The 14,226-nt window shown below is 39.4% G+C and overlaps 1 protein-coding gene across 1 annotated transcript in view; it reads left to right on the top strand.

Moving 5' to 3' along the window:
* CUL5 (cullin 5) overlaps nucleotides 1-14,226 on the top strand; it is a 103,402-nt gene that overhangs the window by 31,994 nt on the left and 57,182 nt on the right. The window contains 2 exon segments of the mRNA XM_023208177.3: nucleotides 8,951-9,050; nucleotides 12,433-12,609. Coding sequence (XP_023063945.1) covers nucleotides 8,951-9,050; nucleotides 12,433-12,609 — 277 coding nt within the window.

Raw genomic sequence — 14,226 nt, forward strand, 5'->3', positions numbered from 1 at the left:
GCTGGTCATGTAAGCAACTTATGCCTGGCACATACCAAAATTCGAGACTGGCAGAAGAAAAGGAAGTGTTCAACGTAAGTCACACTGTTTGTGTAAATAGTTTAGGCACGTAAAATGTTCTCATTAAGGAATGATGGGAATCCTCCCAAAAATCCAGATTGCCACATCCTTGCCAAAGGCCAGCCTTGCACACAGGTGTTTCTTAGGATAGCAGTCTCAGACACACTATTAAAATGCCATATCAATGAATTATAGATGTGTAATTGCATAAGCTGTACACATTGAGCTGTTGTAATCATTTTCTCTATCACTTAAAATGCTCTAATTTCCTAAATGATGTAGAACCTTGTTGCATACTATCAATTAACTTATACTTCTGGCCTTTGGGAAATTAAAGTTCAGTAAGAAACAGCTGAGGCATTTTAAAGCTTTATTACATTCATGTATACATATGTTTTTTGTAAATCATTCAGTAGTAAACTATTTTATGAATGATATGTTGGATGTGGTGGGGTTTTTTGTTGTTATGTTGTTTTTGCCAGTCTGTGTTGATAAGATTTATTATCGAGAATAGTGCTTGTTCTCTGAGTACTCCTGACTTAGAAAAGGAGCATAGGGTGATGGTATTCCCTATTAAAGTGGACTTCAAAGTAGAAATTGTCAATAACCTTGTACTTGCTATAGTTAGTGGCCTCAACACATTTTTTTTGTGTGTTTTTTTTTTTGAGACAGAGTCTCTCTCTGTCGCCCAGGCTGGAGTGCAGTGGCCAGATCTCAGCTCACTGCAAGCCCCACCTCCCGGGTTTACGCCATTCTCCTGCCTCAGCCTCCCCAGTAGCTGGGACTACAGGCGCCCGCCACCTCTCCCGGCTAGTTTTTTGTATTTTTTAGTAGAGACGGGGTTTCACCGTGTCAGCCGGGATGGTGTCGATCTCCTGACCTCGTGATCCGCCTGTCTCAGCCTCCCAAAGTGCTGGGATTACAGGCGTGAGCCACCATGCCCGGCCTAGCACATTTTTTTAAAGATCTTTTGGCCGGGCGTGGTGGCTCACACCTGTAATCCCAGCACTTTGGGAGGCCGAGGTGGGTAGATAACCTGTGGTCAGGAGTTCAAGACCAGCCTGGCCAACATGTCTACTAAAAATACAAAAATTACCTGAATGTGGTGGTGGGCCCCAGTAATCCCAGCTACTCGGGAGGCTGAGGCAGGAGAATCACTTGGACCCAGGAGGCGGAGGTTGCAGTGAGCCAAGATTGTGCCATTCCACTCTATCCTGGGAAACAAGAGCAAAACTCCATCTCACAAAAAAAAAAAAAAAAAAAAAAAAAAGATCTTTCATCTCCTTGGAGTACTTAAAGCAGTTCAATGTATAGTCCTTTTAGGTAAAGGGATTCCTGTATCACCAAGACTGACAATAATTAACACCCTTGTAAATTTTAGCCCTATTTAGGTCATGTAAATCATTAACATTTAGGTTGCTTATATCCTTGTAAATCTCAGATACTAAATAATATATTGATGTTAATGTACATTGAAAATCTGAGATTTTCACCCCTTTTCTCATGATCTATATTCTTTCTCAATTGAAGTACTCTTGGTATTTTGGGTGGTATAAGAGATTGTTCTGCATATTGTACAATATCACTTTTGTCCTTCTCTCTCTCTCTTTTTTTTTTTTATTGAGATAGAGTTTCATTCTTGTTGCCCAGGCTGGAGTGCAATGATACGATCTTGGCTCGCTGCAACCTCTGCCTCCCAGGTTCAAGGAGTTCTCCTGCCTCAGCCTCCCAAGTAGCTGGGATTACAGGCATGCGCCACCACACCTGGCAAATTTTTTGTGTTTAGTAGAGAATTGGTTTCGCCATGTTGGTCAGACTGTTCTTGAACTGCCGACCTCAGGTGATCCACCCACCTTGGCCTCCCAAAATGCTGGGATTACAGGTGTGAGCCACTGCGCCCAGCCTGTCCATGCTTATCAACTCCAGTCATGAACACTCCTTCTGTGTCTTTCTCCCCATCCTGCATTATAAAAACAAAGATTCTCATGTTTCCAGATACCCTTTTAGGGGAATAATACCTTCCTCAATTGAGAACTGCTGCTCTAGATTCATTTACAATTTTAGCCATTTTTAAGTGTACAATTCAGTGGCATTAATTGTATTCACAGTGTTATGCAAACATCAACACAGTCCATTCCCCAAACCTCTTCATCATCTGAAACAGAAGCTTTGTACCCATTAAACAATAATTCCTCGTTCTTCCTCCTCCCAGCTCCATTTTACTTTCCATCTATGAATTTGCTTATGTAGGTAACTCATATAAATGGAATCATATAGTATTTGTCCTTTTAAAAAGCATACTGTTTTTTAATGGGCTTGGTTTTTCAGTTCAGGTTTAATGTTATGACTGATATTCCTGCTTTTATTGCTTCTATAACTTTTTATCATGGATCTGATGTTATTGTTTCTTCATTTTCCTTTCTTTGTTTTTATTAATTTTAAAGTTTATTTCATTAGTGGTTGCCTTCATGTTTCTTGCTCTTAGAAGCATGTGATAGTCCTCCTACTTGGAAACAAAATACATACCATTTTACCACACCAAGGTCACACTATTTCTTCTTCGCTTCTACACAAGGAAATCAAAACCTTTGGAATAGTTTTTACTTCTTTTCCCGTCACTTCTGTCTGCCTCCTTAAGATTTGAGAAGCTTCTATTTCTTCTCTCTCCTATTTCCCAAATCCTAAATTTTTCTAGTATAGTTAAATTTTTAAAAAGATTTACCTTATATCATGTTCCCTTTTAAAAGCACTTTGGGGCTGGGTGTGATGGCTTATGCCTGTAATCCCAACACTTCGGGAGGTCGAGACTGGAGGATTGCTTGAGGCCGGAGTTCGAGACCAGCCTGAGAAACAGCGAGATTCTATCTCTACAAAAAATTAGCCAAGGCTGGGTGTGATGGCTCATGCCTGTAATCCCAGCACTTTGGGAGGTGAAGGCAGGTGTTCACCTGAGGTCAGGAGTTCGATACCACCCTAGTCAACATGGCGAAACCCCGTCTTTACTAAAAATACAAAAATTGGCTGGGTGTGGTGTTGCACAACTGTAATTCCAGCTACTTGGCCGGCTGAGGCACGAGAATTGCTTGAACTTGGGAAGCGGAGGTTGCAGTGAGCTGCAATTGTGCCACTGCACTCCAGCCTGGCTGACAGAGTGAGACTTCGTCTCAAAAAAAAACAAAAATTAGCCGGTCGTGGTGGCACATGCCTGTAGTCCCAGCTACTCAGGGGGCTGAGGCAGAAGGATCCTTGAGCACAGGAGTTTTAAGTTATGATGAGCTGATCATGCCACTGCACTCCAGGCAGGGTGACAAGGAGAGACCCTGTCTCAACAAAGAAAAGTACGTTGAGAACATTCTTCCCTGGTATAGCAGTGCAGAGAAGTAACTGGCAATTGAGAAAAGAGAACTGGAGAAGATGTACCAAATCCCTTCTAAGTTTGACTCTTCTTTGGATAAGATTTCTAGGGAATTATCTAACTCCACCCCCTTTACCATACCATTCCCTGTTGTCCTGTGAGACTCAAGTCCTGTTTGAACCTTTCTGACATATATGCAGAAGAGATTTGAGTATGGCAGGGTTACAAAGGTAGGTTTGTTTTAGGGATGCACAGGTCTCCTCTGATGGGTGACTTTGGCTCCAGAGTTCTTCAACAGCCTTACCGACCTTTCTTAGAACTACGCTGATTCTTACTGTTCAAACTTCCTTTCTTGTCTCCTCTACAGGGATCAGACCTACACCAAGCTTTCTCTAGCCCATTTTCCATTTTCCTTCACAGGTGTTCCCTTAGTAAATCTCTTACGTTAATAATCTCATCAGCTTCTTCATCTTTTTTTTTTTTTTCTTTTTTTTTTTTTGAGACGGAATCTCTGTCACCCAGGCTGGAGTGCAGTGGCACGATCTCGGCTCATCGCAACCTCTGCTTCCCAGGCTCAAGCGTTTCTCCTGCCTCAGCTTCCCAAGTATCTGGGATTACAGGCACCCACCACTGCGCTGGTTAATTTTTGTATTTTTAGTAGAGAGAGGGTTTCACTGTGTTGTCCAGGCTGGCCGCGAACTCCTGACCTCAGGTGATCTGCCCACCTCAGCCTCCCAAATGCTGGGATTACAGGCGTGAGCCACCATGCCCACACCTGGCCTGGTGTGTTTTTTTTTTTTTTTTTTAAGACAAAGTTTTGCTTTTGTTGCCTAGGTTGGAGTGCAGTGGCGTGATCTCGGCTCACTGCAACCTCTGCCTCCTGGGTTCAAGCGATTCTCCTGCCTCAGCCTCCCAAGTAGCTGGGATTACAGGCGCCTGCCGCCACACCTGGCTAATTTTTTGTATTTTTAGTGGAGACAGAGTTTCATCATGTTGGCCAGGCTGGTCTTGAACTCCTGACCTCAGGTGATCCACCCGCCTTGGCCTCCCAAAGTGCTGGGATTACAGGCGTGAGCCACCGCGCCAGGCCCCGTCAGCTTCTTAAAAGGCTTCTTAAACTAACATGAGTCAATGTGGAGTGTCTGGCATGTAGTAAGCAGTTAATACATGTTAGTTTTGTTGTAGTAAACTAAATAAAAGATGATGGTAACTCTTATTATGGTAATGGGAGGGAAATGTCCATATTAGAGAGACATTTGCATGATGAATATAATAGGATTGTGAATGAATGTAAGGGATAAAAGGGGGTTGGGTTGCTCAATTTCTTTCTTACTACTTATCACTTCGCATTTCACTTTACAGGGTAGCCACATTGATGTGCTTATAGTTCACTGCAGTTACCATAGTCATCCACAATTCTTTTTTTTTTTTTTTTTTGAGACAGAGTCTTGCTCTGTTGCCTGGGCTGCAGTGCAGTGGCAAAATCTCAGCTCACTGCAGCCTCTACCTCCTGGGTTCAAGCAATTCTCATGCCTCAGCCTCCCAAATAGCTGGGACTACAGGTGTGCACCACCACATCAGGCTAATTTTTGTATTTTTCTTTTAGTAGAGATGGGGTTTCACCATGTTGTCTAGGCTGGTCCTGAACACCTGGCCTCAAGTGATCCACCAACTTTGGCATCCCTTAGAGCTGGGATTACAAGCGTGAGCCACTGCACTTGGCCCACAATTCTTTATACTGTCGTTTTTTTCATAAAATACCCTATTTCCTATCTTTGTACACCTTTGCCTGGCACACTCCTATTTTTGGAGCTTAAGCTCAGGAACCAACTATTCCAGAAAGCCTTTCCTTTTATCTCTACCTCTCACTCACCCTTACCCTATCCCTGAGTTCCTAAACCATCTTTTGTTTATATACATAAAATAGTTGTAACATACTAAGTTATAGTCAATCAATTTACTATCAGTTTCTTTTTTTTTTTTTTCTTTTTTGAGACAGAGTCTTGCCCTGTTGGCCAGGCTGGAGTGCAGAGGTGCAATCTTGGCTCACTGCAACCTCTGCTTCCTGGGTTCAAGCGATTCCCTTGCCTCAGCCTCCCAAGTAGCTGGGACTACAGGCGCGCACCATCACACCTGGCTAACTTTTGTATTTTTAGTAGAGATGAGGTTTCACCATGTTGGCCAGGCTGGTTACAAACTCCTGGCCTCAAGTGATCTGTGCACCTTGGCCTCCCAAAGTGGTAGAGTTAAAGGCATGAGCCACCATGCCCAGCCTGTTTCTTTAAAAAAAAAATTGTTTTTAGAGGCAGAGCATTACTCTGTCACTCAGGCTGGAATGCAGTGGCATAATCGTAGCTCACTGTAACCTTGAACTTCTGAGTTCAGGTGATCTTCCCTCGTCAGTCTCCTGAAAAGCTGGGACTATAGGCATGTACCACCATGCCCAACTTATTATTTTATTTTATTTTTGTATAGATGAGGTCTTGCCATGCAGCCTAGGCTGGTCTCGAACTTCTGGCCTCAAATGATCCTCCTGCCTTGCCCTCCAAGAGTGCTAGGATTACAGGCATGAACCAATATGCCCGGCCAGTCTCTTCTTTTAGACTCTAGATTCCTTTAGTCATTAGGTGAGACTGATTAGGTATGCAGGAGTCATTTAATCGTTTTGTAATTTATTCTAAGAGTGTTGGGAAACCATTAGAAGATTTAAGTATGGGGTAATATGATGTGACTTGAGTTTTGTAAAGATCACTTTAGCTTCTTGTTTAATAGATTGGAGAGTTTCAAGAGTAGATTTGGTTTTGTGTGAGTTCTGGAGCCTGATTTCTTGGCTCCACCATATACTGTGTAATCTTGGATTGTTTTCCTTCAATTTCCCCATCTGTAAAATAAGGATAAAATAGGAGTACTTAACACTTGCTATGAAGATAAAGTAGGTTAAAAGAACTTAGAATAGTATATGACTGGTGCCTCATGCCTGTAATCCAGCACTTTGGGAGGCCAAGGCAGGTGGATCACCTGAGGTCAAGAATTCGACACCAGCCTGACCAATATGGTAAAACTCCATCTCTACTAAAAATACAAAAATTAGCCTGTGTCGCATGCCTGTAATCCCAGCTACTTGGGAGGCTGAGGCCCGAGAATCGCTTGAACCCAGCAGGCGGAGGTTGCAGTGAGCCAAGATCATGCCATTGCTCTTAAGCCTGGGCAACAAGAGCGAAACTCCATCTCTAAATAAATAAATAAATAAATAAATAAATAAATAAATAAATAAATAAATAAAAGAATAGTATCTGGCACATAGTAAGTAGTCAGGTGTTACCTTTTATATTGTTGTTTAACAAATATTTGTGTGCTTATAGCATCCTAGGCACTGGACCAGATACCATTATCAAACTGAGTTGAACAAGTGAAAAAAGCATTCAAATTAATATGGAGACAAAACTTTGGGCTCTAATAATTCTCTAAAAATTGGAATATAGGCCAAGCCCAGTGGCTCATGCCTATATCCTGGCCCTTTGGGAGGCTGAGGTGGCAGGATTGTTTGAGTTCAGGAGTTCGTGATCAGTCCAGACAACATAGGGAGACCGTGTCTCTACAAAAAATAAAAAATTAGACAGGCATGGTGGCACACACCTGTGGTCCCAGCTGGTTGGGAGACTGAGGCAGGGTTGAGCCCAGGAGGTTGAGGCTGCAGTGAGCTGTGTTCATGCCACTACACCTCAGACTGGGCAACAGAGTGAGACACTATCTCAAAAAAAACAAAAAAGAACAGAGTAGTTAGAATATAAAACAATTTGATTATTGATGTTATAATTCTGGAGATGTTTTATTTGGATTTCTTTGACTTTTTTTATAGTAGAGGCTCCATTATGAATTGAATGAATCACTGGGGAACATTTTTTGAATGAATGATTCTTCAGTGTGACCCTATCCTTTTGTTGTAAGTTCCTCTGATTTACAACTTGGTAATTTCACTTACAACTTGGTAATTTTTTTTACTTTTTCTTTTTTAATTTTAATTTTTTTTTTTTTTTTTTTTTGAGACACAGTTTCACTCTGTTGCCCAGGCTGGAGTTCATTGGCGCCATCTTGGCTCACTGCAACCTCTGCCTCCTGAGTTCAAGTGATTCTCATGCCTCAGCCTCAGCCTCCCAAGTAGCTGGGATTACAGGTGTTCACCACCATGCCTGGCTAATTTTTATATTATTAGTAGAGATGGGGGTTTCAGCATGTTGGCCAGGCTGGTCTTGAACTCCTGACCTCAAGTGATCTGCCCACCTCAGCCTCCCCCAAGTGCTTGGATTACAGGCTTGAGCCACCACACCTAGCCGACAACTAGGTAATTAAGAAATTAATTTTCTGAACATGCTGTACTAGTATTAAATATATTTCTATAATGAAGGACCTTTTTGTAAATTATGTCAGCTTTGTAAGTTCTGAGTTTTCATATATCAGTTTATGATAACTTTTGTTTTTGTTTTTTTGTTTAAAGGAGAAAGAGTAATTGATGTGTAAATGGGTAATATATGGGGAAGCTAGGAGATTTGCTTTATTGTGGTTTAAGTGACTAATTCTTTTAAAAAGACAAAATAGGCCCACAATCCCACCATTTTGGGAGGCTGAGGCAGGAGAATTGCTTGAGGATTTGAGTTCAAGCCCAGACTGGGCAACATAGCAAAACCCCATCTCTATCAAAAATTTAAAAAGCTAGACAGGTGCATGCTTGTAGTCCCAGCTACTCAGGAGGTTGAGGCGGGGGGATCCTTTGAGCACAGAAGTTTGAGACTGCAGTGAGCTATGGTTGTGGCACTGTACTCCAGCCTGGGTGGCAGAGTATATAACAAGGCTGGGCATGGTGGTTCACACTTTTAATTCCAGCACTTTGGAGACTGAGGCAGGAGGATCCCTTGAAACCAGGAGTTCAAGACCAGCCTGGACAACATAGCAAGACTGTCTCTACAAAAGAATTTTTAAAAAATTAGGCGTGGTGGCAAGCTCCTATAGTCCCAGCTCTTGGGAGCCTGAGGTGGGAGGATCTCCTCAACCCAGGAGGTCAAGGCTGCAGTGAGCCATGATCTTGCCACTGCACACTAGCCTGGGCAGCAGAGTGAGACCTTGTCTCTAAAAAATAAAAATTAAAAAAATTTTAAAAATAATTAAAAGGACAAAATAGTGTACAACTGTTGTGTTAAAGAATTAAAAAGATTTGTAGTTGTTTTTGCACAGGAAAATATTACTGGCAGTTAACTTTGGGCAGTGACATCGGGAGATGGAGACATGCTTTCATAACTAAATTGTATGTGGTAAGTAGCAGAGAATTAAGGAGGAAAACAATGGCAAAAGAAAATAAAAATAGAAACACATGTATATATGAGGCAATTTACAAGCGTGCTTGGTTTGTATGAGTGAATTCAGACAATATTAGCTTGGTTCTAATATGGTCTGTGGAAACTATACTGAAATAGAATTTAAGATGTTTTGTTCAGTTCTTGTTTCGTCATTAATGTTTGTTTACTTACTTTATATTCACAGGGATGTGCATGCAGTCTGTCTTTGGGATGATAAAGGCCCAGCAAAAATTCATCAGGCTTTAAAAGAAGATATTCTTGAGTTTATTAAGCAAGCACAGGCAGTAAGTTCTACGTGCTTATTTTAGACTTGTTTTAAAACTACTCAGATAATATCATATTTTATAATTTTGAAAGTAGAACTTCTTGAAGTAATTTAAAAATATTGCATTGACTTTTGACACATTTGTTAAATAAATTTATTAATGAAGTGATCGTCATTAGTTGGATTATTTTTTTCCCGCAGTGATACTTCTGTCAAGAGAGTACATGTTATATTTAATTAAAAGATGCTATAGCAAATTCAATTTTTTATTTTTTTAGAAGTCTCCGCCATCATTATTTTTTGGCTACACATCAGTCCACACAAATCTGTTTTTTTTCTCTCATTACTAATACCTCTTCTCAAGTTGACAGTAATTTCAATTCCAGATCCTTCTCCAGTTGTAAATTCTTTAGACGGTCCTTTGTATTGCTAGTGCTGAGCCAAAATTCAGCACTCTTGTATTGCTATTATGTATAAATGGCTAATAATATCAAAAGGAAGACAAAGCTCATTTAGGCATTAGATCAGTTATTCAAGAGTTAGTTTTTTGTTTGTTTTTTTGACACCTTGTAATGTTTCAAATCAACCACGGTCTTTCTTATGAATAAATCCCTTACCTTTTTGAGGAGGACCCTAAGGACATGAGATTATTTTCCTTTCTATAACATGAGGTGTGGGGCAGGGCACAGTAGCTCAGGACTGTAATCCCAGCACTTTGGGAGGCTGAGGCAGGCAAATCACTTGAGTTCAAGAGTTTGAGACCAGCCTGGGAAACGTAGTGAGACCTTGTCTCTATACAAATAAAAAATTACCCAAGCGTGATGATGCACACCTGTGGTTGCAGCCACTCTGGAGGCTGAGGCAGGAGAATTGTGTGAGCCCAGAAGGTTGAGGCTGAAAAAGAAAAAAAAAGTCTGATCTGATGGCTAGAAGTCCAGGCTAGAATTCCTTATTCTTTAGTTGGATCATTCCATTAATGTCTTGTACAACATTAGTAAAAGTAGTTTGTTAAATCGTATTATTAATTACTAAAAGGTGCTTAGCAGTTGAAAATAAAAAATGAGTTTTTTCTATATATGACTTAAGATATTGAAATCAAGTATATGATTGGCATATATTTTAATTTTGCTAGTAGCTACTACCATGATGGAGTAAGACTAATGTATTGGATATTACTTAAGAAAGTAAGTGTTTTATTGATAATTTCTTGACAAATTTTTTAAATTGTAGTTTTATAGGAAGTTACCTTTTAATGAAAATAAATTCTATTTTCAAGCACTTAGAAAATTAAATGTTTCAATATCACAATTTAAAACTATTTTCTTAGAACTAGTTTAGAGATACAGTTTCTACTTGCATGGGGAAATGTACAATGTTTTCTTTTTATTACTTGATAAAGATAAATTATGTTTATTTCAAATTGATAGAGCTTTGTTCTTCAGTGTCTGGAAATAAACTTATAAAGAGTTACCTTAGATGTTATTAACAGATGTTAAAAAATATACTGAACACTGGGGAAAAAAGTAGGGAAGGGTTTCACTGTAACATGACTGAATAAAGTCTGGAAATGTAGACATCAGCAAAAATCCAAGAATGGGATTTAGCACCACTGATTCTGAGCAGTTAATAGGAATAGCAGTGCTAGACATGGGTCTTAAAAAGACCCATCTTAAAGAGATTTTTAAATGCTTAAGAATTTTTTTTTTAATTGTGAATCATTTTACTAGGTAATCTTCAATTGAACGTACCTTGTTAGGAAGGACCAGATCTTCCAAATGGTTGAAAGGCAATATGCATTGAAATGTTTATAACATTTTTTAAAGAACAAAAAAAAAAAAAAGAAGTAAAAATAATAAACATAGGTGGAGTCTTTTTTTTTTTTTTTAACCTAGATTAATACAACTGTTTTATTTGTTCACAATTCTGTGGCTTAGCAATTTGGGCTGGTCTCAGGTGATTTTGCCTAAGCTTATTAATGCAGCAGCAGTGAGTTGTTAGACAAGGTGGTCTAAGAAAGCATTAAAACACATATATGGTTTTTAGTGTGGCTTTCTCTTCCCTGTGTGGTTTCTCATTCTCAAGGAAACCAGCCTTTGAGATGAAAGTAGAATCTACAATACCTGTTCACGGATAGGCTGAGAAATCTCACAGTGTTACATCAGTAGTATTCTGTTGGTCAAAGTAAATCACAGGACCAGCCCAAACTCTAATAATGGGGAAATAGACTCCACCACCTTTTTTTTTTTTGAGATGGATTCTCGTTCTGTCGCCTAGCTCGATCTCGGCTCACTACAACCTCCGCCTCCCGGATTCAAGCTATTCTCCCGCCTCAGCCTCCCAAGCAGCTGAGATTACAGGCGCATGCCACCATGTCTGGCTAATTTTTGTATTTCTAATAGAGACAGGATTTCACCATGTTGGTCAGGCTGGTCTTGAACTCATGACCTCGTAATCTACCTGCCTCAGCCTCCCAAAGTGTTGGGATTACAGGCATGAGCCACTGTACCTGACGTGACTCCACCACCTTTTAAAAAATTGAGATATAATTAACATACCATAAAATTTACTCTCTTAAAGGATATGATTCAGTGAGTTGTAGTATATTTCATAAAGTTTGCAGCCGTCACCCAATAATCCCAGAATATTTTCATCACCCTAAAAAGAAATCCTATACCTATGAACAGTCACTCCCTTCTCCCAACCCACTAAATCACTGATCTGTTATCCCTATGGATATTTCTATATTTGACATTTTCTATAATTGGAATAATAATATATGGCCTTTTGTCACTAGTTTCTTTCACAATATTTGTTTCTCTTTATGGCCGAATAATATCTATTGTTTGGATATACCATATATTGTGGGGTTTTTTGGTTTCTTTTTTCATTTGTTTAGTTTTTTTTTTTTTTTTTGAGACAGGGTATTTTTCTGTCACCCAGGCCAGAGTGCAGTGGCCAAATCACAGCTTACTAAGTAGCTGGGACCACAGGCACGCACCACCACACCCAGCTAATTTTTTGTTTTATTTGTGGAGATGAGGTCTTGCTTTGTTGCCCAGGTTAGTCTCAAATTCCTGAGCTCAAGCAATCCTCCCGCCTCAGCCTCCCAAAGTGCTGGGACTACAGGTATGAGCCACCATGACTGGCCCCTATATTGTTTATCCATATTTCAGCTAGTGGATATTTGGGTTGTTTCTACTTTTTATCTCTTTTGAATAATGCTGCTATGAACATTCGTATACAAGTTTTTTTTGTGAACATGTTTTAATTTCTTTTGGATATAAGAGCTTGTACAATAATTTAAAAATTATGTACAATTTAAATTTTGGGATGATATCTTTTGTTCTTAATTTTTCAAAGCAACTGCATTTATTTCAAATTGGTACACCTCTTTTTTTCAGCGAGTACTGAGCCATCAAGATGATACAGCTTTGCTAAAAGCATATATTGTTGAATGGAGAAAGTTCTTTACACAATGTGATATTTTACCAAAACCTTTTTGTCAACTAGAGATTACTTTAATGGGTAAACAGGGCAGCAATAAAAAATCAAATGTGGAAGACAGTATTGTTCGAAAGGTAAGACTGTTTTTCTCATTGTTTTCCTAATATTCTTCAGAAAGAGGGTGATTTGGAAGCATTTGAAAGTAATTTAAACTTTTAAGTGGGTTTTTCTACTTCACATGTAAATTGCTTTTCAGCTCTTATAAGATTTTATTGAATAATACTCTTATTTATGTCTTTAGCTTCAATCTTGTTTCATCTTTTTATGTGGTCTTAAGCTGTAGATCTGTGTCTTCAACCATTATCTCCTTTACTTTTCCTTTTTACTTTCTCCTTTTCCTGGTATTATCTTCAGTATTTTATGTCTCTATTATTTCTTTATACTTTTTTTTTTTTTTTTTAAAAGAACTGGAGCATCACTCTGTTGCCTAGGCTGGAGTGTGCAGTGGCGCAATCTCTGCTCACTGTAGCCTCCACCTCCCGGGTTCAAGCAGTTCTCCTGCCTCAGCCTCCTGAGTAGCTGGGACTACAGGCATGCGCCACCACACTCGGCTATTTTTTTGTATTTTTAGTAGAGACCTGGTTTCACCATGTTGGCCAGGCTGGTCTCGAACTCCTGCCCTCAGGTGATCCGCCTGTCTCGGCCTCCAAAACTGTTGGAATTACAGGCATGAGCCACCACACTCAGCCTATACCCTTACTAGAAATTAAATTACTTTTCTCCTCTCTCAAAAATTTCCTTTTATTAGGTTACCTTCTGATATCTTCATATTTAATTGTGGCTAAACTGCTATCTTTATAATTTCCCTTTTACTTAATTCTTCTATTATAAATTCAGTGTGTACTGTGCCTATTTTCTATTCAAAATTTGTGTCAAGTAACCAGTCATGATTTAATGGAAAGAACTCAGTGCTGAATATGAAGGGTCCTAGGTTTCCCTTTCAACTCTTCAAACTCTGTCCTCATTTTCCATGTATCTTTCCACTTTTAAGAATCAAATGGAACCATAGATTTGAAAAGTAAAAAATGCCATTTGAACTTTAGTCAATTTGCTGTTTGCTGTGATGGTTATAGTAACACACTCCGGCATTACAATAGTGTAACCTGGGCATTGTTGCCCCTTCCCAGCCTTAAAATTTGCTCTGATGTTGACAGGGATTCTGTAAATTTAGATACCCAGTGGTTCTTCAGTGATAGAAATCACTGCAATATGGGAAATTAGTGCCAAGAAAAAAATAAAAGTGAAAAACACTTCTGGCTGCTATTTAATTTGTAGTCTCATAATCTTGTCCTCTTTTTTTTGGCCATTCTCTGTTGGTTGTGGGAAGTTTTGACATTCTCTATTGGTTGTGGGAAGCAGCATCCACTTAGTGATTAAGTGTATCAATTCTGGGACCACAGTTTTTGGATTCACATCTCAGTGTTGCCACTGATGAGATGCATAAATGTGGAAAGTTAGCTTTGCTATCTGTACCCCAGGTTTCACGTATCTAAAGGGGGGATAATCGTGGTACCTATATCAAGATTATGAGGATTAAATGAGTTATATGCGGACAATACATACAGCAATCCCAGGTACAGAATGAGTGTTAGAAAACTGTTAACTCTTGTTATTGTTGCTGTTATTAATGTGTCTTCTATATCTGACCAAGTTTCTTGGAGTACTGATATAATCACCAATGTTTATATACC

The sequence above is a fragment of the Piliocolobus tephrosceles genome, chromosome 13, assembly GCF_002776525.5.
Source record: "Piliocolobus tephrosceles isolate RC106 chromosome 13, ASM277652v3, whole genome shotgun sequence".
In the NCBI taxonomy this organism is placed as follows: domain Eukaryota; kingdom Metazoa; phylum Chordata; class Mammalia; order Primates; family Cercopithecidae; genus Piliocolobus; species Piliocolobus tephrosceles.